Here is a 25,632-nt window from a genome sequence, read left to right on the forward strand (position 1 = left end):
ATTTATGTTTCCACCATCTTTCCAAATTTAAAGCAACTTTTGCCAACCATCATATGATTTTTTATTTATTTTAATCAATTCATGGGACATGGCTGTTGCTGGCTGGCCAGCATTTATTGTCCATCCCTAGTTGCCTGAGGGCACTTGAGTCAACCACATTGTTATGGCTCTGGAGTCACATGTAGGCCAGACCGGGTAAGGATGGCAGATTTCCTTCCCTAAAGGACATTAGTGAACCAGATGGGGTTTTTTCCGACAATCGACAATAGTTTCATGGTCATCAGTAGATTCTTAATTCCAGATTTCTTTTACTGAATTCAAATTCTACCATCAGCCGTGGCGGGATTCGAACCTGCGTCTGCAGAATGTTAGCTGAGCTTTCACATTAATAGTCTAGCCATAATACCACTGGGCCATCGCCTCACCTTATAAATATCACACACAGACCCAGTCAGGTGGTACAGGGTTAAACAAGCAAACCAATTGAATTATCAACACTATTTCCTCTCATTTCATTTGTTACTATTTCAGTTCTGTACATTGTTTAAAAGCAAATCATAAAAGAAGAAGTGTTTCAAAAACTAAAAGCAAAAAAAGTAACAACAGCAAATAGAAAAGTAACAAGTGAATTTGCTGAGGTGCAAGACGACAGAACCTGGTCCTATTCTTACCTATTATCCACTTCTGCCCAGGCAGTCATGGATACTAGAAATCATAGAAATCATAGAAACCCTACAGTGCAGAAGGAGGCCATTCGGCCCATCGAGTCTGCACCGACCACAATCCCACCCAGGCCCTACCCCCACATATTTACCCGCTAATCCCTCTAACCTACACATCCCAGGACTCTAATTATACTGATCAAGTATCGCAATCACTTCCTCCCAGGCTTCTGCATAACCAAAGAGGTTATGCAGGTTTATTTCACCTGCACCAGCCTGCCATGAGGGACCTTGTCAAAGGCCTTACTGAAGTCCATGTAGACAACATCCACTGCCCTACCCTCATGAAGTACTTGAGTCAATTAAATCTTTTTGAAGTAACTGCCGTAACCAAAGAGAGCAGGGAATCATTTGTTACAATCCACAGGTGAACTCTAGTACAGAGTAGAAACCCTACACACGAGTCTCGCTCCAGAGAGCCAAGCAGAGAACAATGAACTTCCAGTGCGGTACTGCCCGAGGTGCAGCCTTCCAAATGAAATGTTAAGCCGAGGCCTGTCTGTCCTCATGTCCCCAAACCCCCACCCAAGTCGATGTAAAGGACTATTTTGGAAAGGACAGGGCAGATCTCCTGGATGCCCTAGGCCAATATTCATCCCTCAATCAACATTACCAATCAAACCAAGATATACAATTGCTAACAGACTGCCGTTTGTGGGAGATTGCTGTGTGCAAATTGACTGTCACATTTCCCACATTATAATAGTAACTACACTTCAAAAAGATTTAATTGACTCAAGTACTTCGTGAGGGTAGGGCAGTGGATGTTGTCTACATGGACTTCAGTAAGGCCTTTGACAAGGTCCCTCATGGCAGGCTGGTGCAGGTGAAATCGCATGAGATCAGAGGTGAGCTGGCAAGGTGAATACAAAACTGGCTCGGTCAAAGAACACAGTAAGAGTTTTAACAACACCAGGTTAAAGTCCAACAGGTTTATTTGGTAGCAAATACCATAAGCTTTCGGAGCGCTGCTCTCCGAAAGCTTATGGTATTTGCTACCAAATAAACCTGTTGGACTTTAACCTGGTGTTGTTAAAACTCTTACTGTGTTCACCCCAGTCCAATGCCGGCATCTCCACATCGGTCAAAGAAGACAGAGGGTAGCAGTGGAAGGGTGCGTTTCTGAATGGAGGGCTGTGACAAGTGGCGTTCCTCAGGGATCAGTGCTGGGACCTTTGATGTTTGTAATATATAATATATATATATATATATATATATATATATGATTGAGGAAAATGTAACTGGTTTGATTAGTAAATTTGTGGACAAACAAAGGATAGCGATGAGGACCTTCAGAGGATACAGCAGGATATAGATCAGTTGGAGACTTGGGCGGAGAGATGGCAGATGGAGTTTAATCCAGACAAATGTGAGGTAATGCATTTTGGAAGGTCTAATACAGATAGGAAATATACAGTAAATGACAGAACCCTTAGGAGTATTGATAGGCAAAGGGATCTGGGTGTACAGGTACACAGGTCACTGAAAGTGGCAACGCAGGTGGAAAAGGTAGTCAAGAAGGCATATGGCATGCTTGCCTTCATCGGCCGGGGCATTGAGTTTAAAAATTGGCAAGTCATGTTGCAGCTTTATAGAACCTTAATTAGCCAACACTTGGAATATAGTGTTCAATTCTGGTCGCCACACTACCAGAAGGATGTGGAGGCTTTGGAGAGGGTACAGAAAAGATTTACCAGGATGTTGCCTGGTATGGAGGGCATTAGCTATGGAGGAACGTTTGGAGAAACTTGGTTTGTTCTCACTGGAACGACGGAGGTCGAGGGGAGACCTGATAGAAATCTACAAGATTATGAGAGGCATGGACAGAGTGGATAGTCAGAAGCTTTTTCCCAGGGTGGAAGAGTCAATTACTAGGGGGCACAGGTTTAAGGTGCGAGGGGCAAGGTTTAAAAGAGATGTATGAGGCAGATGTTTTACACAGGGAGTAGTGGGTGCCTGGAACTCGTTGCCGGGGGAGGTAGTGGAAGCGGATACAGTAGTGACTTTTAAGGGGCGTCTTGACAAATACATGAATAGGATGGGAATAGAGGTATATGGTCCCCAGAAGGGTAGGGGGTTTTAGTTAAGTCGGGCAGCATGGTCGGTGCAGGTTTGGAGGGCCGAAGGGCCTGTTCCTGTGCTGTAATTTACTTTGTTCTTTGTACTTTTGTGATGCCATGTAGTCATGAAAGGTGTTATAAAAGCAAATCTTCAATTTCCTCCTCTATATTTTTCAGTATCCCGTGTCTACATCAATGGGGACGAAGTAGAGATGGTCAAAAGAATTCCCCCATGCTGACACTATAGTTAAGAAAGCCCACCAACGCCTCTACTTTCTCAAAAGGCTAAGAAAATTTGGCATGTCCACGACAACTCTCACCAACCTTTACAGATGCACCAGAAAAAGCATCCTTTCTGGTTGCATCACAGCTTGTATGGCTCCTGCTCTGCCCAAAACCGTAAGAAACTACGAAGTGTTTGGAATGTAGCCCAATCCATCACGCAAACCAGCCTCCCATCCATTGACTCCCTCTCCATTTCCCACTGCCTTGGAGAAGCAGCCAGCTAATCAAGGACCCTACACACCTGGACATTCTCTCTTCCACCTTCTCCCGTCGGGAAAAAGATACAAAATTCTGAGATCATGTACCAACCAACTCAAGAACAGCTTCTTCCCTGCTGCCATCAGACTTTTGAATGGACCTGCCTTATATTAAGCTGATCTTTCCCTACACCCTAGCTATGACAGTAACACCACATTCTGTAACCTCTCCTTTTCTTCTCCCCTATGTACTCTATGAACGGTATGCTTTGTCTATGTCGTGTGCAAGAAACAATACTTTTCACTGTATCTCAATATATGTGACAATAATAAATCAAATCAATTCAGACCTTCATCCATCAAGGAAGTGTGTACTTGAGACTCAGTCAAACAAGTTTTCAATGGGCAGGAAAATGTCAAACCATGAAACAAAAACTTGAAAGGTTTCGAAGAGAGAGTATAGACTCTCTCTTAGGGCGGCACGGTAACACAGTGGTTAGCACTGCTGCTTCACAGCTCCAGGGTCCCGGGTTCGATTCCCGGCTCGGGTCACTGTCTGTGTGGAGTTTGCACATTCTCCTTGTGTCTGCGTGGGTTTCCTCCGGGTGCTCCGGTTTCCTCCCACAGTCCAAAGATGTGCGGTTTAGGTTGATTGGCCAGGTTAAAAATTGCCCCATAGAATCCTGAGATGCATAGGTTAGCGGGATTAGCGGGTAAAATATGTGGGGGTAGGGCCTGGGTGGGATTGTGGTTGGTGCAGACTCGATGGGCCGAATGGCCTCCTTCTGCACTGTAGGGTTTCTATGGTTTCTATGGTTTCTTTCTGTGCAATCCTTCCTCATAGGTCAGCAATCTCATCTTAGAAATCAACATAACTATTGATCTCCTTTACTCAAGAACTTCTTGCATTTAGATAGTGCCTCAAAGATAGCAAAACATCCCAAGATACTTCACACTTTGACAAAACTTTGTATAAAGGGTCATCTGGACTCGAAACATCAGCTCTTTTCTCTCCTTACAGATGCTGCCAGACCTGCTGAGATTTTCCAGCATTTTCTCTTTTGGGTTCAGATTCCAGGTTCCGCAGTAATTTGCTTTTATAAAGAAAGATGTATAATTGCCCGTTTATCCCCCAATTAATCCAGCCTTCACACTTTTTAAAATTCATTTGTTGCAAGCCCTCTATCTGGAAAGGCCGACTGACTCCAGCTATGGGCAAGAGGATGTTTACATGCGCACCCCATGCTTCACAACTGACTCTGTACTCGCTGGCCAAGAGCGAGTTGTTTCAGATCAGGGATCTCGTGGTGCACCCGTAGATCAATCCATAACTCTCAGAATGAAAGCAAAAATTGAAATTACGTAGTCAGCACAAGGGCAGGAAGGAAGCAGGACTGGGTGCATGGGACAGATAAGGGAGAGGGAACTGAAACAGGTCTTCCAGCATTGGGCGGGGTGGAGGATATTTCAATAGTGCACTGTTACCAACAACGTCAGAAGCAACATCACCGGACTGAACCTGAATCACACATACCCAGTTCAGGCCAAACGCGCATCAGATGCTGCCAGCCCAGATTATTAAAACATCCTGATCCTCCAGCTCCATTCATTGTGATTGAAATTCCTTATGTTCCCGTTCTGAAGGCTGGGACATTCGTATTTACTAACAACTCAATAATCATGCAGCTTGTATTGGAGAGAGAGAGGCAAACTATGGAATATAGTGAGGTGGTTAAGGGACACAGCATTAAAGCTCCACGTGATCCAGGATTGATCAAGATCAGCGACGTATGTGTGTGTGTGTGTGCGCGCGCGCCTGCATTCACGTGTGATCATGACAAGTGACTCGGTGCAGGACAATGGGGAAAGAGCAGGGGGACTAATCAAACTAATACTAGTAAGAAGTCTCACAACACCGGGTTAAAGTCCAACAGGTTTATCTGGGATCACAAGCTTTCGGAGCACTGCTCCATCATCAGGTGAGCGGAGGCTCCACTGACCCGAGGAAGGAGCAACACTCCTGTTCCTGCAATTTTCTTTCTTCTTTAGCTTTTAGTGTTTTCTGTTTCTATTTCATGAAGGCACTTCATTGACTGTTGTGCATTTTCAGGGATGCCATGAGTCTTGGAAGATGCGCCATTACTTCACATTTGTCTCTCCGAGTGTTTTAACAGCACTGGAATTCGCTGCTATGTTTAACAGCTTACTGCGGGAGGAGTTCCTTTTTTTGTTTACATCTAAGGGAAGTGAAATTCTGTCACTCGCTTTATTTTGACATTTCAACTTCCCAAAAAGAGAAACAAAACCAGGTTCCCCTGCAAATAATTCCGTGACTGGCGGGTGTATAACTCAAAGTTTTGCTGTCTTGTTCAGCCAACAGGTCGGGAACTGTGAAAATCTCCCTCCGCATGGTGTGATTGTTTGGTTCAAACAGGTACGGAAACCTTGATCCTCCACAACCCCACCCCCAGCATCATAAAGAAACGAATTGGACGGCAGATGTGCTGAGGCTATGGTGAAATTTCCTGTCAAGCAGGAAGCTCGTCGTGGTCGTGCTCCTGCAGAGGGAGCCTTGCATCTCAGTCCTCTGTCTCACTGTCGACAGAAAGGGGCTTCTCAGTACCAGCTTTTGGGGACACAATCACTACTTTATCGTTGTCACTTTGTCAAAACACGATGCCAAATGTGAAGATGAAGCCCTTCTCTTTAATGAAAATGTTTCATTTCTAAACCAAAAAAAGGGGCATGAGAAAAATCAGATATGGTTAGTAACCTTCTAAAGGTTGGCAAACCTTCTCCTGACGCAATCACTAACCACAGTAAATTTGGTTGCTGTGCTCCTCGCACTGAACTTGCAGAATCGGACTATACAGGAAACAGTAGCAACACTTATTTCTCAAAAGAAACGCTGATGAACTTGTCACTTATACAACACGTTTCACAACTTCAGGACAACCTTACCCCCCCCCTCAAATGCTTTACTGTTAATGGAGCAATCGAGAAATAAATATTAGCCAGGGACAGAAAAACACCACCGCCTCCAAGCTCCGCTTCAAGCCACTCACCATCCTGATTTGGAAATATATCGCCGTTCCTTCACTGTTGCTATGGGTCAAAATCTGGGAACCCCCTCTCTAACAGCAATGTGGGTGTACCTACACCACATGGGCTGCAGCGGGTTCAAGGCAGCAGCTCATCACCACCTTCTCAAGGGCAATTAGGGATGGGCAATAAATGCTGGCCTGGTCAGCAATGCCCACATCTCATGAATAAATCTCATGAAAAGACACCCAGGCAAACTCCACCTCCCCCTCGCGCTCTTTTTCAAAATAGTGCCACAGTCCTTTCACATCCACCCGGGTATCCAGACAATGCTTCAGTTTAATGCTTCATCTGAAAGACAGCACCTCCAACAACGCGCACTCCTCGGTGTTGCACCAGATGCATCAGTCATGATTTTGTGCTTAAATCTCTGAAGTGGGACTTTACCCATGACTTTCTGACTCGGGGGGGGAGGAGCGCTACTGAGGCACGGCTGAACAAAACATTACTGTGCATCTGTAATATTAGGAGTACACATCCTTTCAAAAATGATCCAAATGGATCTCTTCTTGGCTAATAATCACTTCCAAGTGTTCTTCGTTCTGTGCGAGGGATGTTGCAGGCACGAGAGTCTTAATCAGAAATGGATTCATTTTCCAACTCTATTAACCCTCCTGGGCTCCCTACACCACATTTGGGTGGCAGAGTGGTTAACACTGCTGCCTCACAGCACCAGGGACCCGGGTTCAATTCCCAGCTTGGATCACTGTCTGTGTGGAGTTTGCACATTCTCCCCGTGTCTGTGTGGGTTTCCTCCGCATGCTCCGGTTTCGTCCCACAGTCTGAAAGATGCTCTGGTTAGGTGGATTGGCCATGCTCGGTTCTCCCTCAGTGTACCCGAACAGGCGCCTACAGGATTTTCACAGTGACTTCAATGCAGTGTTAATGTAAGCCTACTTGTGACACTAATAAATAAACTTTTAAACTTTAAACTTTATTTGGGTGTGGACTGAAGTTCGTTCTCCTTTTCCCCAGTTTGCATTTTAGACCAAGCCTCAACACAGGCCCTCACTATCTCTCCAAATTTTACTTCAGGTAAGACAACGACCCCAGATTTACTTTTTTTTAAAAAATCAGTTGCCATCTACTAACAGTAATTAATATTTTGCACATATAAATGTTATCTTGTCTCTCTACCGTGGCTACATTCACAGCCGGGTGGACTTGGAGACGGCACCCTAGAATGCTTCAGGACTTGCGTGGCCGGTGGGCGCTGTCGTGCATCATCATTCCTCCCCCCAAACCCACCCACCCCTGGTAATGACACTTCGGTTTGATCAGAAGCGGACACGTTTCCTTTGACATTTTGATTTTTGTTGTAGACCCATCAGGGGCCGACACTCTTGTCACTTCTGATTCATTCACTTATTACTGTTTTATTCAAAAATGGTATAAACTTACCATGAAAGTATAATTCCAGTGAACATCCCGTATTGCCAATTGGTCAAAGCAGTCAGGAGGTTAACATTGGCTGGGACCATTGACTAATCAGATCCTCACATGGATCCTTGCAAACCGTCTGGCCCATGAACCAATTAGAATGCCTCATTGGTCCCCACTGCCTAGCATGACCTCCCAGGCTTGGAGCTACAAACTCCCGAGTTGTTACAGTAATCCATCCACTACAAAAGGACTGTTTTGAGAGTTACTGATGGTGAGTTCAGTTCCAAATGAAGGGTTATTGAACACAGTTTCATTAATGTAAAGGGGGTAATCAGCTGCAGTCCTATTTGAATGACCATTTCATGGACTCACTGACGCCATTCTCTTCCCTGCAACCACACCCACACTTAGGACCCAGCTAAAACAACGAGCATCAACGTCACAAAAGTGTTGGCTAACCAAATGTGACACCAAGTCACACGATGAGGTTTTGGAACCGATGACCAAAAGTCTGGTCAAAGAAAGGTAAGTTCAAGGAGCGTCTTCAAGGAGGAGAGCGAGCTGGACATGTTTGCTGAGCAAATTCCCAGGCTTAGTGACGAACCATCTGACATTACAGCCACCAGCGCAGGAGCGATTACAATCAGTGACTCAAGAGGCTAGAGGAACGCAGAGATCGGAGGTTTTAAGGCTCGAGAAGTTTACAGAGAAAAGGAGGGACAATGAGAATTTTAAAATCAAGGACACGCAAGATGTCACGTGGCCCGTCTTGCACATAATGAATGTGCAACATCATCAGTAATACAAGCCAGAAGCAGGGCACTTGCTCAAGTCGAGGGTAGCTTACCGATGGTCTGTCGCAGTTCCTCACACTGACTGACGTGGGGTAACCTCAGCATCTCCTTCCATTTTTTACTCCGCCCTTTCCTCTTCCCTCCGCCACCTTTAGGAAAATAAATCATTAGCAAAAACTATATCTTCAAATCATTTTGTAAACAAAAGCAACAACAAAAATTGCAAATTCTAAACATGCCAGATTAATTTTTTGAATTAAAAACGCTTAATTACACAGCTTTGAGAGTTATCAGATCCGTGGAGACTACGTGCTCAAATGAAAACAAAGTTTTCTTCATTCATTCGTGGGACACGGGCGTCGCTGGCTGGCCAGAACTTATTGCTCATCCCTAGTTAGCCTTGGAGGGCAGTTGAGAGTCAACCACATTGCTGTGGCTCTGGAGTCACATGTAGGCCAGACCAGTTCCAATAGAGAGGGATCTCTGGCAAGTGAGGAGTTTGGCAGAGTGGGGCCGGTGTCACAGTGGTGTTGTGATTTTCTTACTCAATGTGGAATTCAGTTTTTAGGTGCCACAAGTAACCCTTTGTAAATCATCACTCTCCTCACATTCTACTTACTCTCACTCAGAAACAAAGTGTGTTCCACACAGAAACAGATTGCTTTGTGAAGTATTCTGATCTCATGAAAATGTGGTTGCCGGGCTTCTCTGAGCTAATAATCGGTTGGTTGTCTCTATGAGAAAGCAACCAACCAAAAAAAGGTAAAGTCACCATAGTCCCAGGTGACCATAGGCTGCTCTCCCCTTTGAGTGGGAGTGCTGACTGGTGGTGATTTTAACCTGAGGATCACCATACATCAGGTGAGAGGCAAGGTTGAGAAGGCGGGGCCTTTATGAATAGCCTCAGCCGGTATGGGAACTGAACCCACGCTGTTGGCGTTGCTCTGCATCACTGACCAGCTGCTCAGCCAACTGAGCTAACTGAACAATCCAACTAGCCCCACTGCCTTGCGACTCTCACCAACTTTTACAGATGCATCGTAGAAAGCATTCTTTCTGGTTGAATCACAGCTTGATATAGCTCCTGCTCTGTCCAAGACCACAAGAAACTACAATGGGTTGTGAACGTAGCCCGGTCTATCACACAAACCAGCCTCCCATCCATTGACTCTGTCTACACTTCCCGCTGCCTCGGCAAAGCAACCAGTGTAATTAAGGACGTCACGCACCCCGGACATTCTCTCTTCCACCTTCTTCTGTCGGGAAAAAGATACAAAGTCTGAGGTCACGTACCAACCGACTCAAGAACAGCTTCTTCCCTGCTGCTGTCAGACTATTGACTGGACTTACCATATATTAAGTTGATCTTTCTCTACACCCTAGCTATGACTGTAACTATATTCTGCACTCTCTCCTTTCCTTCTCCCCTATGTACTCTATGTTCGGTATGCTTTGTCTGTATAGCGTGCAAGAAACAATATTTTTCACTGTATCCCAACACAAGTGACAATAATAAATCAAATCAGTTCAATTGTACTTTACACAGAAATGTGCAACTTTCTTTCCATTCAAGTATTAATCCCTTTAGAAAATTAGGATTGGATCTGCTCCCATCTTTAAGGCAATACACTGTTTAAAAATGATTTTCTTCCCCTCTCTGGTTCTTGAGCCAATTACCTTAAATCCCTGTCCTCTGGTTACCAATCCTCCTGAATGTGGAAGGAGCTCTTGTCTGATCCAGTGGGAAGGTGCACAGCTGGGGCCATGAAGATCGCCAGCCGCAAGTACCAATAAAGCTGGCACAGCTGGCATGTCAGACAGCATGCCCACCCTGAGCATGTCCCAGAGGTGGAGAGGCACCGAAAGTGAACTGAATCACAGCAAATCATTGACACTGGGAACAGGAAGTGCCCGATGGTCTGGCCAGCACAAGTCACCAAGTACAAAGAGCTCATCACAAGTCAGGAAGCAATACAGAGCAGACCACAGGACTGGTCCCCAGCATCATTAGAGGCAAGTTATTTGGAGAAAGTTGGATCCTTTAGAACAAGAACAAAGAAAATTACAGCACAGGAACAGACCCTTCGGCCCTCCAAGCCTGTACCGACCATGCTGCCCAACTGAACTAAAACCCCCTACCCTTCTGGGGACCATACCCCTCTATCCCTGTCCTATTCATGTATTTGTCCAGACGCCCCTTAAAGTCACTATTGTACCTCCTTCCACTACCTCCCCCGGCAGCGGGTTCCAGGCACCCACCACCCTCTGTGTAAAAAAGTTGCCTTGTACATCTCCTTTAAACCTTACCCCTCGCACCTTAAACCTATGCCCCCTAGTAATTGACTCTTCCACCCTGGGAAAAAGCTTCTGACTATCCACTCTGTCCATTCCCCTCATAATCTTGTAGACTTCTATCAGGTCTCCCCTCAACCTGTGAGAACAAAACAAAGTTTTAGTTCAGATGCCAAAAAAGATGGAGTGGATTGAAGGGTATATGAGCGGGATTTATACATTTCCAGAGCATTTAATTACCGCACTAAAGATTAATTAACACACTAAAGATTGAATAACAGAATTCTGACAGTGGAGCAACGGAGCAAAAGCAAAGTCTTTTTAAGGTTAATTTATTCCCAAAATAATACACCTGGTGACAAATAAACAGGAACATGGTCTGGTTTCTGCGGCAGACTTGGTGACCCAAGCCCAGAGCCAGTCCACAGAATCATACAGAGAATCAGTCCCTTAAACAAAGAGGATTGTCCCATTGGCAGGAGGCTCAGCACCCACAGGAGACAGACTGACGATAAATAGCAAACTAAGCAGAGACCAGATGAGAAGTCTTTTAAAAAAGCGCAGCCAGTTACAATGATCTCAAACTCTCTGCCTGGTACAGTGATGGAAACGTCACATATTAAGCTGATCTTTCTCCTCACCCTATCGGTAACTGCAACACTACATTCTGCACCCTATCCTTTCCTTCTCCCCTATGTACTCTATAAACAGTATGTTTTGTCTGTATAGCGCGCAAGAAACAATACTTTTCACTGTATCCCAATACACGTGATAATAATAAATCAAATCAATTCAGATGGGAAGTTAAAAATCTAAAGAGCCCTGGGGAAAAGGGGGAGTGGGACCAAATAGATAGTACTATCAAAGGGCCAACATGGGCACAATGGGCCAAATGGTCTCCTCCTATCATGCATTGAGTCGAAAATTAACTGGAGCTGAAGAGGTTGACCTGTGATGGTGATAAAGACCGTAATTCCTCCCAAATAAGAGGGTGATGACAAACTAACACTACAAGCATGCCGGATGGTTCTGAATGGACAATCATTTAACATTTAACATAGAAACCCTACAGTGCAGAAGGAGGCCATTCGGCCCATCGAGTCTGCACCGACCACAATCCCACCCAGGCCCTACCCCCACATATTTTACCCGCTAATCCCTCTAACCTACGCATCCCAGCACTCTAAGGGACAATTTTTAACCTGGCCAATCAACCTAACCCGCACATCTTTGGACTGTGGGAAGAAACCGGAGCACCCGGAGGAAACCCACGCAAACACGAGGAGAATGTGCAAACTCCACACAGACAGTGACCCGAGCCAGGAATCGAACCCGGGACCCTGGAGCTGTGAAGCAGCAGTGCTAACCACTGTGCTACCGTGCCGCCCAGTCTAAAACTTCTTTTCTCTCACGGGATGTGGATGTCTCTGGCGAGTCCAGCATTTGTTGTCCATCCCTAATTGCCCTTGAACTGAGTGACTTGCTTGGCCATTTCAGAGGACAGTTAAGAGTCAGCCACATTGCTGTGGTTCTGGAGTCACATGTAGGTCAGACCGGGGAAAGACAGATTTCCTTCCCTAAATTGGGAGAGGGGAGTGTGCAGTGGGACCTGGGTGTCCTTGTGGACCAGTCACTGAAGGTAAGCATGCAGGTGCAGCAGGCGGTAAAGGCGGCAAATGGCATGTTGGCCTTCATTGCGAGAGGTTTCGAGTACAGGAGCAGGGATGTGTTGTTGCAATTATACAGGGCCTTGGTGAGGCCACACCTAGAGTATTGTGTGCAGTTTTGGTCTCCTTTTGAGGAAGGATGTTCTTGCTCTCGAGGGAGTGCAGTGAGGGTTTACCAGGCTGATTCCGGGGATGGCAGGACTGATGTATGAGGAGAGATTGACTAGGTTAGGATTGTTTTCGCTGGAGTTCAGATGAATGAGGGGCGGTCTCATAGAGACTTATAAAATTCTAACAGGACTAGACAGGGTAGATGCAGGGAGGATATTCCTGATGGTGGGGGAGTCCAGAACCAGGGGTCACAGTCTGAGGATTCGGGGTAAACCATTTAGGACGGAGGTGAGACGACATTTCTTCACCCAAAGAGTGGTGAGCCTGTGGAATTCATTACCACAGGAAGTAGCTGATGCCAAAACATTGAATGTATTCAAGAGGCGGCTGGATATAGCACTTGGGGCGAATGGGATCAAAAGTTATGGGGAAAAAGTAGAATTAGACAATTGAGTTGGATGATCAGCGATGATCATAATGGTGGAGCAGGCTCGAAGGGCCAAATGGCCTCCTCCTGCTCCTATGTTTTTTTCTGTTTCTAAAGGGACATTAGTGAACCAGATGGGTTTTTACAACAATCATGGTCACCATTACTGAGGCTAGGTTTATATTCCAGAATAATTAATTGAATTTAAATTCCACCATCTGCCTTTGCGGGATATAAACACGTCCCCTGGAGAATTAGCCTGGCATCTGGATTACGAGTCCAGTCACATTACCACTACACCACCGTCTCCCCTCACTGTTGTATGGATTAGAGCTTCTGTACCATTCATGCTCATACTTGGGAGGAGGTCTCTGCACCTTGGCTCTTTACCAATCTGCACACATATCCTCTTGGACATAACTCGCCTCTCCATCCGCATGGGAGTAAATATCCAGGAATTCCCTACCCAACACTACTGTGGGAGCACCATCACCAAGGAGAACAATAAGGAGAAGGTTCTCCACAGTTCCTTCACTGGGCGATAGGATACCAGAGACATAGACATCTCAAGAACCGGTGACAAGTGGTGTCCCGCAGGGTTCAGTGTTGGGGCCACAGCTGTTCTCTTTATATATTAACGATCTAGATGACGGGACTGGGAGCATTCTGGCCAAGTTTGCCAATGATACAAAGATAGGTGGAGGGGCAGGTAGTATTGAGGAGGTGGGGAGGCTGCAGAAAGATTTAGACAGTTTAGGAGAGTGGTCCAAGAAGTGGCTGATGAAATTCAACGTGGGCAAGTGCGAGGTCGTACACTTTGGAAAAAAGAATAGAGGCATGGACTATTTTCTAAACGGTGACAAAATTCATAATGCTAAAGTGCAAAGGGACTTGGGAGTCCTAGTCCAGGATTCTCTAAAGGTAAACTTGCAGGTTGAGTCCGTAATTAAGAAAGCAAATGTAATGTTGTCATTTATCTCAAGAGGCTTGGAATACAAAAGCAGGGATGTACTTCTGAGGCTTTATAAAGCACTGGTTAGGCCCCATTTGGAGTACTGTGAGCAATTTTGGGCCCCACACCTCAGGAAGGACATACTGGCACTGGAGCGGGTCCAGCGGAGATTCACACGGATGATCCCAGGAATGGTAGGCCTGACATACGATGAACGTCTGAGGATCGTGGGATTATATTCATTGGAGTTTAGGAGGTTGAGGGGAGATCTGATAGAAACTTACAAGATAATGAACGGCTTAGATAGGATGGACGTAGGGAAGTTGTTTCCATTAACAGGGGAGACTAGGACGCGGGGGCACAGCCTTAGAATAAAAGGGAGTCACTTTAGAACAGAGATGAGGAGAAATTTCTTCAGCCAGAGAGTGGTGGGTCTGTGGAATTCATTGCCACAGAGGGCTGTGGAGGCCGAGACGTTGAGCGTCTTCAAGACAGAAATTGATAAATTCTTGATTTCTCGAGGAATTAAGGGCTATGGGGAGAGAGCGGGTAAATGGAGTTGAAATCAACCATGATTGAATGGTGGAGTGGACTCGATGGGCCGAATGGCCTTACTTCCGCTCCTATGTCTTATGGTCTTATGGTCTTAAGAACAGCAGTCACGAGTATGCCCAGCCCACACTAAACAAACAGGAACTCCATATCTATGTGAATCCGTCAGTAACTTGACTTGGAGACTTGAACAAGTTTCAGGCACACAACTGTCCAAGAAGGGAGAGGCCCAATTAGAACAGTTTTTCAGAAACTTTACCCTGCTGTGTTGCAACATTTTTACAGTGACCGCTTTGACAAAGTTATTCATTGTCAAGAGCTTTGGAGCTTCCTGAGATTGTGAAAGGGTTGCAGAAACATAAGTTATTCTAAAGAACTAAAATAAGATCTAGAGAGCAAAAAAAGCTATTACCCTCCCACTGACGTTCCTCTTCAAATCTTGTTAGAGCGTTTTGCATTGCACTTTCTCACACCCAGTATCAATGAGGTGCTTTCCCAGACCCCTCCCCACATGCAAACCAAGGGGACCAAAATAGCACTAAATTTGAGCTTTTATTTTTAAAACAAGGGTTTATATACAGTAAAGAGACAGCATCTTATATCAACTTATCTCAAATGGATAATTAAGTTAACAAAGCCTTTAAAGAAAATCCATGTTGTCTGGAGAAATAGGATTGGAAAGCAGGGATGAGGTGTTAAACTTATGAATGTTGGTTCGGGGGATTAGCAGGGTAAATATGTGGGGTTGTGGGGGGTAGGACCTGGATGGGATTGTCAGGGCAGGCTTGATGGGCCAAATGGCCTCCTTCTGCACTGTGGATTCTATGATATATTAAAGTAAAAAGTAGTAAAGTTTATTTATTAATGTCACAAGTAAACTTACATTAACACTGCAATGAAGTTACTGTGACCAGTCTATAGAATCCCCACAGTACAGGAGGAGGCCATTCGGCCCATTGAGTCTGCACCACTCTCCGAAGGAGCATCTTATCCGGGCCCACCACCTGCCCTATCCCTGTAACCCCACACATTTACCATGGCCAATCCATCTAACCTGCACACCTTTGGACTGTGGGAGGAAACTGGAGCACCCGGAGGAAACTCACACAGACACGGGGAGAACACGCAAACTCCACACAAACAAACAGTCACCCAAGGCTGGAATCAAACTCTAGCGCTGTGAGGCAGCAGTGCTAACCATTGTGCCACCATGGTCACCCTCGACCAGGCATAGATAGGGTGAACAGTGAACGGTGGGAAACTTTTCCCCAGGTCGGTGGTGACGTTCACAAGGGGTCATAGGTTCAAGGTGAAGGGGGGGAGGTTTAACACAGATATCAGACGGACATATTTTACACAGAGGGTGGTGGGGGCCTGGAATGCGCTGCCAGGCAAGGTGGTGGAGGCGGACACACTGGGAACGTTTAAGACTTATCTAGACAGCCATATGAACGGAGTGGGAATGGAGGGATACAAAAGAATGGTCTAGTTTGGACCAGGGAGCGACGCGGGCTTGGAGGGCCGAAGGGCCTGTTCCTGTGCTGTATTGTTCTTTGTTCTCGACCAGGTGAGATGGGTGGGCCACATTATCCACATGCCCGACACAAGACTCCAGAAACAAGGGCTCTATCTGAGCTCTGCAATGGCAAGTGCTCACTGGGAGGGCAGGGGAAACACTACAAGGTCACTCAAAGCCCCTCTGAATAAGTGCAGCATCCCACTGACACATGGGAATCGCTTGCCCTAGAACACACAAAATGAAGAAACATTCATGAAGGCACCAACCACCCCGAGTGTTACCGAATGGAACACGCAGAGGCCAACTGCAAACAGCAGAAAGAGCGCAGAATCCAGAGCATCCTCATTTAAGGGGTCACTCATTTCTCTTTTTTTATTATTCATTCGTAGGACATGGGCGTCGCAGGCTGGCCAGCATTTATTGCCCAAGCCTAGTTGCCCTTGTTCAGAAGACAGTTGGGAATCAACCACATTGCTGTGGATCTGGAGTCACATGTCGGCCAGACCAAGTAAGGACGGCAGATTTCCTTCCCTGAAGAACAGTAGTGAACCAGATGAATTTTTCCGACAATCGACGATGGTTTAATGGTCATCAGCAGATTCTTAACTCCAGATTTTTTTTTTATTGAATTCAAATTCCACCATCTGCCATGGTGGGATTCGAACCCGGGTCCCCAGAACATTGGCTAAGTTTCTGGATTAATAATCTAGTGATAATACCACTAGGCCATCGCCTCCCCCTCTCTTGGAGAGTAGAGGTGATTAGGAACGCTCTTCCTCAAGGAGGCAGGAAAAGTAGAATTTTCTGAATATTTTTCAGGCAGAAAAAGAATGAGATTCTTGATAAGCAAGGGGTGAAAGGTCATCAAGGGTGCGCGGGAATGTGGAGTTGAGGATTCAATAAAATCATGGCTGATCGGATTGTGAGGGGGAGCAGGCTTGAGGTGTCAAGTGGCCCACACCTGCTCCTCATTCCTATGATCTTTACTAGAGAGCAATCAGAATGAGAGAGGAATATTTGTGGTGAATCGCAGAGTTATTTAAGGGGGGAGCCAGAATCATAAGTGAGGGATAAAGGAACAGAATGATATGTTGATAAGCTGAGATGAGGTAAAGATGGGAGGAGGTATAAACTCTGACTTGGAACAAACAGCCTAGTTCTGTACTCCCAAATGTGGTGGTATGCTACAAGGATAATCACACTGGGGGTTACTACATGTTGCTGGGGAGTCAGTAGAGATTAAAGACTCTAAATGCTCAGAGATGTACTCGTACTTTATCAGCCACAATCATGCCAGTGACTTTCTCCCTCTGAGCACCAGTCTCAGAAATACCTGTAAATCACCGAGTTGCAACAGGGACCATGAGTAAAAGCAGCCATGCTGATCCAGTACTGATCACGTTGATAATGTAACTTGCACTGTACATTACATACACAAGTAGCACGTACTTCAACATTGTTAAAACAAAGTTCACTCACAGGCAAAACAAAAGGACAAGAGTTGGAGATGGGAAAGTGCAAGAGATTCTGTGGTGGTCTGGAGATAACATTAGCCTTCACCTGCGGCGACTGGATTGGAAAAACTCCAACAAACATGGAAAGGTGAATGTTGTATGATGGCATCCGACAACTCAGGGATCATGAGGCGCTGTACAGAGTAAATCAAGAAAATTCTAAAAAACCAACGTGAAGGAATTGAGAGAGACAGACAGACAGACAGAGTGGCATTTGCAATAGTGCCATTCACAACCACAGTGCGTTACAGTGAATGAAGTACTTTTCAAAGTATAGACAATGTTATGCTATGGAAACTGCAGTGGTCTATTCCTTCTTCTTCCATTCATGGGATGTGGACCTCACTGGCTGCCCCAGTATTTATTGCCCATCCCCAACTGCCTCCCAAGAAGCTAGTGGCCTTCTTGAACTGTGCAAAGCAAGATCCCACAAATACCAGTGATCAACCAGATAACCTAGCTGTTTTTTTAAAAAAGTTGATTGAGGGCAAAACATTGGTCCTGCTCGGTGGGGACACCTTCGCTTCTCACCTTGGAATCTTTTACACCTACAAGAGAGCAGAGGGGGGACCTTGGTTTTAACATCTTACCTAAAAGTCAGCACCTCTGACAGTGCAGAATGCCCTCAATACTGCATGGTTTATAGTTTATTTATTAGTGTCACAAGTAGGCTTACATTAACACTGAAGTTACTGTGAAAATCCTCCAGTCGCCACACTCCGGCGCCTGTTCGGGTACACTGAGGGAGAATTTAGCATGGCCAATGCACCTAAACAGCACGTCTTTTGGACTGTGGGGGCAAACTGGAGCACCCAGAGGAAAATAACGCAGACACAGGGAGAACGTGCAAACTCCACACAGACAGTGAGTCAAGGCTGGAATTGAACCCAGGTCCCTGGCATTGTGAGGCAGCAGTGCTAACCACTGTGCCACCATGCTGCATGGGGAGTGCCAGCCTGGATTATGCGCTTAGGTCTCTGGAGTGGGACTCGAGCCCGGGCCCATTACCTTCTGACTCAGGAGGTGAACCATTGCTACCCACTGATGACACCTCCTGCAGAATTCCGAATGCATGTTGCAAATGTTGTCTCCCTTGGCATCTTGTTTCTGTTGACTCTCAACACTTTGGGCTCTCCTGATCCTATACAGTGTTTTATAGAGGGGAGGACACCAAGTTCTAGGCTGGTGATCAACAATGTGGAGGTAGCATATTGGAAGTAGTTATTAAAACATATGGGATCCAGGGTTTTACAAAGTGAGTCAAGGGGTATAAAATCAAGGAGATTCAGCTGAACTTTCTCAAACACTGGCTCGGCCTCAGCTGAAGTGCTGTGTTCAAATCTGGGTAATAGACTTTAGGAAGGATGTCTAGACCTTAGATTTACTAGAATGACATCAGGATTGAGGGACTTCAGTTGATGCAGAGAGACAGGAGAAATTGGGATTGCTCTCCTTGGAGCACAGAAGGCAAGAGGAGATTTGGCAGAGGTTGTTTTTTTCCTTTATTTTCATGGGTTGCGGGCGATCAGCATTTGTTGTGGGTCCCACTCTGCCCTTGAACTGGACTGTGCCATTTCAGAGGGCAGTTGAGAGCCAACCACATCGCCATGGATCTGGAGTCACATGTAGGCCAGACCAGGTAAGGACAGCAGATTTCCTTCCCCAAAGGACATTAGTGAACCAGATGGGTTTCTATGACAATTGACAACGGTTTCATGGGCACCATTACTCACACTAGCTTTTTAATTCCAGATTTATTTATGGAATTCAAATATTTTGAACCCGTGCCCCCAGAGGATTTGCCTGAGCCTCTAAATTACTATTTTTTAATTCCATTACCACATCACATCTCCCACGGGGATTCAACGGGCGGCACGGTGGCACAGTGGTTAGCACTGCTGCCTCACAGCGCCAAGGACCCAGGTTCGATTCCCAGCTTGGGTCACTGTCTGTGTGGAGTCTGCACATTCTCCCCGTGTCTGCATGGGTTTCCTCCAGGTGCTCTGGTTTCCTCCCACAGCCTGAAAGGCATGCGGGTTAGGTGCATTGGCCGTGCTAAATTCTCCCTCAGTGTACCCGAACAGGCACCAGAGTGCGGCAACTAAGGGATTTTCACAGTAACTTCATTGCAGTGTGAATGTAAACCTACTTGTGACAAAGAATGTTTATGTTGGTACATGGATCTTGTATTTACACAATATGGCGGGTGGGTACAAGGATCTGGGCAACGTTCCGATGAGACAGGGGGGTGTTGGTAGGGTACGGGAACCGTGGTGCACGAAGGTTGTGATGAACCTGGTGAATAAGAAAAGAGAGGCATACAGAAGGTTCAGAGAGCTAGGAGGTGTTAAGGATTTAGAGGAGTATACGGGATGTAGGAAGGAGCTTAAGAAGGAAATTAGGAGAGCGAGAAGGGGTCATGAGAAGGCCTTGGCGGGTAAGATTAAGGAGAATCCCAAGGCTTTCTACAAATATGTCAAGAGTAAAAGGATGAGATGTGAAGGCATAGGACCCTTAAAACGTGAAGGGGGAAAAGTTTGTGCGGAACCATTAGAAATGGCGGAGCTGCTTAATGAATACTTTACCTCGGTATTCACAGTGGAAAGGGATCTGGGTGGTTGTACTGCTGGTTTGCGGTGGACAGAAAGGATCGAGCATGTGGACATAAAGAAAGAGGATGTGTTGGAACTATTGAATGGCATCAAGGTTGGTAAGTCGCCGGGACCGGATGGGATGTACCCCAGGTTACTGTGGGAGGCGAGGGAGGAGATTGCGGAGCCTTTGGCGATGATCTTTGCATCGTCGATGGAGACGGGAGAGGTTCCGGAGGATTGGAGGATTGCAGATGTGGTCCCTATATTCAAGAAAGGGAACAGGGACAGCCCGGGAAATTACCGACCGGTGAGTCTAACCTCAGTGGTTGGTAAGTTGATGGAGAGGATCCTGAGAGACAGGATTTATGATCATCTAGAGAAGTTTAGTATGATCAAAAGTAGTCAGCACGGCTTTGTCAGGGGCAGGTCGTGCCTTACGAGCCTGGTTGAGTTCTTTGAAAATGTGACCAAACACATTGACGAAGGAAGAGCGGTGGATGTGGTCTAGAACAAAGAACAGAACAGTACAGCACAGGAAACAGGCCCTTCGGCCCTCCAAGCCTGTGCCGCTCCTTGGTCCAACTAGACCAATCGTTTGTATCCCTCCATTCCCAGGCTGCTCATGTGACTATCCAGGTAAGTCTTAAACGATGTCAGCGTGCCTGCCTCCACCACCCTACTTGGCAGCGCATTCCAGGCCCCCACCACCCTCTGTGTAAAAAAACGTCCCTCTGATGTCTGAGTTATACTTCGCCCCTCTCAGCTTGAGCCCGTGACCCCTCGTGATCGTCACCTCCGACCTGGGAAAAAGCTTCCCACTGTTTACCATATCTATACCCTTCATAATCTTGTATACCTCTATTAGATCTCCCCTCATTCTCCGTCTTTCCAAGGAGAACAACCCCAGTCTACCCAATCTCTCCTCATAGCTAAGACCCTCCATACCAGGCAACATCCTGGTAAACCTTCTCTGCACTCTCTCCAATGCCTCCACGTCCTTCTGGTAGTGCGGCGACCAGAACTGGACGCAGTACTCCAAATGTGGCCTAACCAGCGTTCTATACAGCTGCATCATCAGACTCCAGCTTTTATACTCTATACCCCGTCCTATAAAGGCAAGCATACCATATGCCTTCTTCACCACCTTCTCCACCTGTGTTGCCACCTTCAAGGATTTGTGGACTTGCACACCGAGGTCCCTCTGTGTTTCTATACTCCTGATGACTCTGCCATTTATTGTATAACTCCTCCCTACATTATTTCTTCCAAAATGCATCACTTCGCATTTATCCGGATTAAACTCCATCTGCCACCTCTCCGTCCAATTTTCCAGCCTATCTATATCCTGCTGTATTGCCCGACAATGCTCTTCGCTATCCGCAATTCCAGCCATCTTCGTGTCATCCGCAAACTTGCTGATAACACCAGTTACACCTTCTTCCAAATCATTTATATATATCACAAATAGCAGAGGTCCCAGTACAGAGCCCTGCGGAACACCACTGGTCACAGACCTCCAGCCGGAAAAAGACCCTTCGACCACTACCCTCTGTCTCCTATGGCCAAGCCAGTTCTCCACCCATCTAGCCACTTCTCCTTGTATCCCATGAGCCTTAACCTTCTTAACCAACCTGCCATGTGGGACTTTGTCAAATGCCTTACTGAAATCCATATAGACGACATCCACGGCCCTTCCTTCATCAACCGTTTTTGTCACTTCCTCAAAAAACTCCACCAAATTTGTAAGGCACGACCTCCCTCTTACAAAACCATGCTGTCTGTCACTAATGAGATTATTTCGTTCTAAATGCACATACATCCTGTCTCTAAGAATCCTCTCCAACAACTTCCCTACCACGGACGTCAAGCTCACCGGCCTATAATTTCCTGGGTTATCCCTGCTACCCTTCTTAAACAACAGGACCACATTCGCTATCCTCCAATCCTCAGGGACCTCACCCGTGTCCAAAGAAGCGACAAAGATTTCCGTCAGAGGCCCAGCAATTTCACCTCTCGTCTCCCTGAGCAGTCGAGGATAGATGCCATCAGGCCCTGGGGCTTTGTCAGTTTTAATGTTCCCTAAAAAACCTAACACTTCCTCTCTTGTAATGGAGATTTTCTCTAACGGGTCAACACCTCCCTCCGAGACACTCCCGGTTAACACGCCCCTCTCCTTCGTGAATACCGATGCAAAGTATTCATTTAGGATCTCCCCTATTCCCTTGGGTTCTAAGCATAATTCCCCTCCTTTGTCCCTAAGAGGTCCGATTTTCTCCCTGACAACTCTTTTGTTCCTAACGTATGAATAGAATGCCTTAGGATTCTCCTTAATCCTGCCTGCCAAGAACATCTCGTGACCTCTTTTTGCCCTTCTAACCCCCCGTTTGAGATCTTTCCTACTCTCTCTGTATTCCTCCAGAGCTCCATCTGTTTTCAGTTGCCTGGACTTAACGTACGCCTCCCTTTTCATTTTAATCAGATCCTCAATTTCCCTGGTTATCCACGGCTCTCGAATCCTACCTTTCCTATCCTTCCTTTTTACAGGCACATGCCTATCCTGCAGCCTTATCAATAGTTCCTTAAAAGACTCCCACATGCCAGACGTGGACTTACCCTCGAACATCCTCTCCCAATCAACATCCACCAATTCCTGCCTAATCCGGCTATAGTCAGCCTTCCCCCAATTTAGCACCCTGCCCGTAGGACAGCACTCATCCTTGTCCATTACTATCCTAAAGTTAACAGAGTTGTGGTCACTATTTGCCACATGTTCCCCTACCGAAACTTTGACGACCAGACCGGGCTCATTTCCCAGAACTAGGTCCAGTATAGCCCCCTCTCTAGTCGGGCTATCTACATACTGTTCCAAAGAACCTTCCAGTACGCATTTTACAAATTCCTCCCCGTCCGGACCCCCAGCTCTAAGCACTTTCCAGTCAGTGCCAGGGAAATTAAAGTCTCCCACTACAACAACCGTATGTTTTCTGCACCTATCCAGAATCTCCTGACATATCCTTTCCTCCACTTCCCGTGGGCTGTTGGGTGGTCTGTAGTACACCCCCAGCATAGTGACTGCACCCTATATGGACTTCAGCAAGGCGTTCGATAAGGTCCCCCATGCAAGACTTCTTGAGAAAGTGAGAGGGCATGGGATCCAAGGGGCTGTTGCCTTGTGGATCCAGAACTGGCTTGCCTGCAGAAGGCAGAGAGTGGCTGTGGAGGGGTCTTTCTCTGCATGGAGGTCAGTGACCAGTGGAGTGCCCCAGGGATCTGTTCTGGGACCCTTGCTGTTTGTCATTTTCATAAATGACCTGGATGAGGAAGTGGAGGGATGGGTTGGTAAGTTTGCTGACGACACCAAGGTAGGTGGTGTTGTGGATAGTTTGGAGGGATGTCAGAAGTTGCAGCGAGACATAGATAGAATGCAAGACTGGGCGGAGAAGTGGCAGATGGACTTCAACCCGGATAAGTGTGTGGTGATCCATTTTGGCAGATCCAATGGGATGAAGCAGCAGTATAATATGAAGGGTACCATTCTTAGCAGTGTAGAGGATCAGAAGGACCTTGGGGTCCGGGTCCATAGGACTCTTAAATCGGCCTCGCAGGTGGAGGATGCGGTCAAGAAGGCGTACGGAGTACTAGCCTTCATTAATCGAGGGATTGAGTTTAGGAGTCGGGAGATAATGCTGCAGCTTTATAGGACCCTGGTTAGACCCCACTTGGAGTACTGCGCGCAGTTCTGGTCACCTCATTACAGGAAAGATGTTGAAGCCATTGAAAGGGTGCAGAGGAGATTTACAAGGATGTTGCCTGGATTGGGGGGCATGCCTTATGAGGATAGGTTGAGGGAGCTTGGTCTCTTCTCCCTGGAGAGACGAAGGATGAGAGGTGACCTGATAGAGGTTTACAAGATGTTGAGAGGTCTGGATAGGGTAGACTCTCAGAGGCTATTTCCAAGGGCTGAAATGGTTGCTACGAGAGGACACAGGTTTAAGGTGCTGGGGGGTAGGTACAGAGGAGATGTCAGGGGTAAGTTTTTCACTCAGAGGGTGGTGGGTGAGTGGAATCGGCTGACGTCGGTGGTGGTGGAGGCAAACTCGTTGGGGTCTTTTAAGAGACTTCTGGATGAGTACATGGGATTTAATGGGATTGAGGGCTATAGATAGGCCTAGAGGTGGGGATGTGATCAGCGCAACTTGTGGGCCGAAGGGCCTGTTTGTGCTGTGGCTTTCTATGTTCTATGTTCTAATTGGGGGTGGTGGGGAGATTGAAGTGTGATAGTAATGTTGAACAATTCATTAACTCATAGTCACAACAGAAGGAAAACAATGCAAAAATTAACCGTCAGATAGACATCCTCCAGCAGACTCAATGTTAGCCAATTTCTTGGTTTCTGGAGACCGAGATTTGTAAAACCACTGCCCTATTTGCTTTTTGTAATCAACTTGAAGGATTCCATGCCTGTTTTGCAAAGCAGAGTTAGGTGGGCTGATGGAAGGGTTTTCCCCCAGTATCCTGGCTAAAGTTTATCCAAAGGTGAATCAGATATAAACTTGCAAAGTGATGCTTTTTGCAAGGCTGTCTGTATGGCCGAGTGAACTCCGCAATCAGAAAGTGGGGTCTGGTGTGGGAGGCAGTTTGTTCTGTCTTTTTCCATCCAGCATCAACAGTTCTGCAATTTCCCTCACGCACTCAGTGTTGAACTGTTAATTCATAGCATCTTACAGTGCAGGAGGCCATTCAGCCCATCATGCCTATGCCAGCCCTTTTGAAAGAGCTAACCAATTAATCTCCTCTTACCCCTCCCCCCCCACCCCCAGGGCCCTGAAAATTGATCTTTTCAAATGTATGTCCAGTTCTCCTTTTGAAAGTTTCTGTTGGATCAGGTTTTGTCTCCCATTCAGACAGCGCAATCTTGTGTAAAAGAATTTCTTCTCATCACCCCTCTGGTTCTTTTGGCTGTTATATCTGTAGCAGCCTGTGACTACTTGGCTGATTGAGTGAGTCCACAGGATACTGGGTGGGATTGTGGTCGGTGCAGACTCAATGGGCCAAATGGCCTCCTTCTGCATTGGAGGGATTCTATCATTTTGTTCTCAATCTCTTCACAAACAGTTTTCCAAAAGGTGCAAGAGAGATGAGCGTGGAATTCTACAAGGCTGGCACGGCTAGCAGAAACCATTCGAGTCTCGGTGAAAGAGTCTAGGCGTGCTCTCACCTCTTCAAAGGCACGCCTTAAAAGCTACCTCTTTGACTAAGCTTTCAGTTGTCTGAGCCAATATCCCTTCACGTGGCCCGCTGCCAAACATTTGTCTGCTAACACTTGTGTGGATGTTATTTGCTACGTCAAAGCACTATGCCCATACAAGTTGTTATTGTTGTTTCAACAAGGCAGTAGGCTTGAAGATGCCAGCTGTGTGGCTCAGGAAGCCACTCTCAAGTCGCTGAGTCAGTGGGTCAC

General features: G+C 46.4%; 1 protein-coding gene across 1 annotated transcript in view; it reads right to left on the reverse strand.

The window, feature by feature from the left end:
• Positions 1-25,632, reverse strand: part of LOC144495168 (G protein-coupled receptor kinase 6-like) — a 141,496-nt gene that overhangs the window by 99,721 nt on the left and 16,143 nt on the right. The window contains exon 2 of the mRNA XM_078215163.1: positions 8,597-8,692. Within this exon, the coding sequence (XP_078071289.1) occupies positions 8,597-8,692 (96 nt within the window). The remainder of the gene's footprint in view (positions 1-8,596; positions 8,693-25,632) is intronic.

This window comes from Mustelus asterias, chromosome 6, assembly GCF_964213995.1.
Source record: "Mustelus asterias chromosome 6, sMusAst1.hap1.1, whole genome shotgun sequence".
NCBI classification, from domain to species: Eukaryota; Metazoa; Chordata; class Chondrichthyes; order Carcharhiniformes; family Triakidae; genus Mustelus; species Mustelus asterias.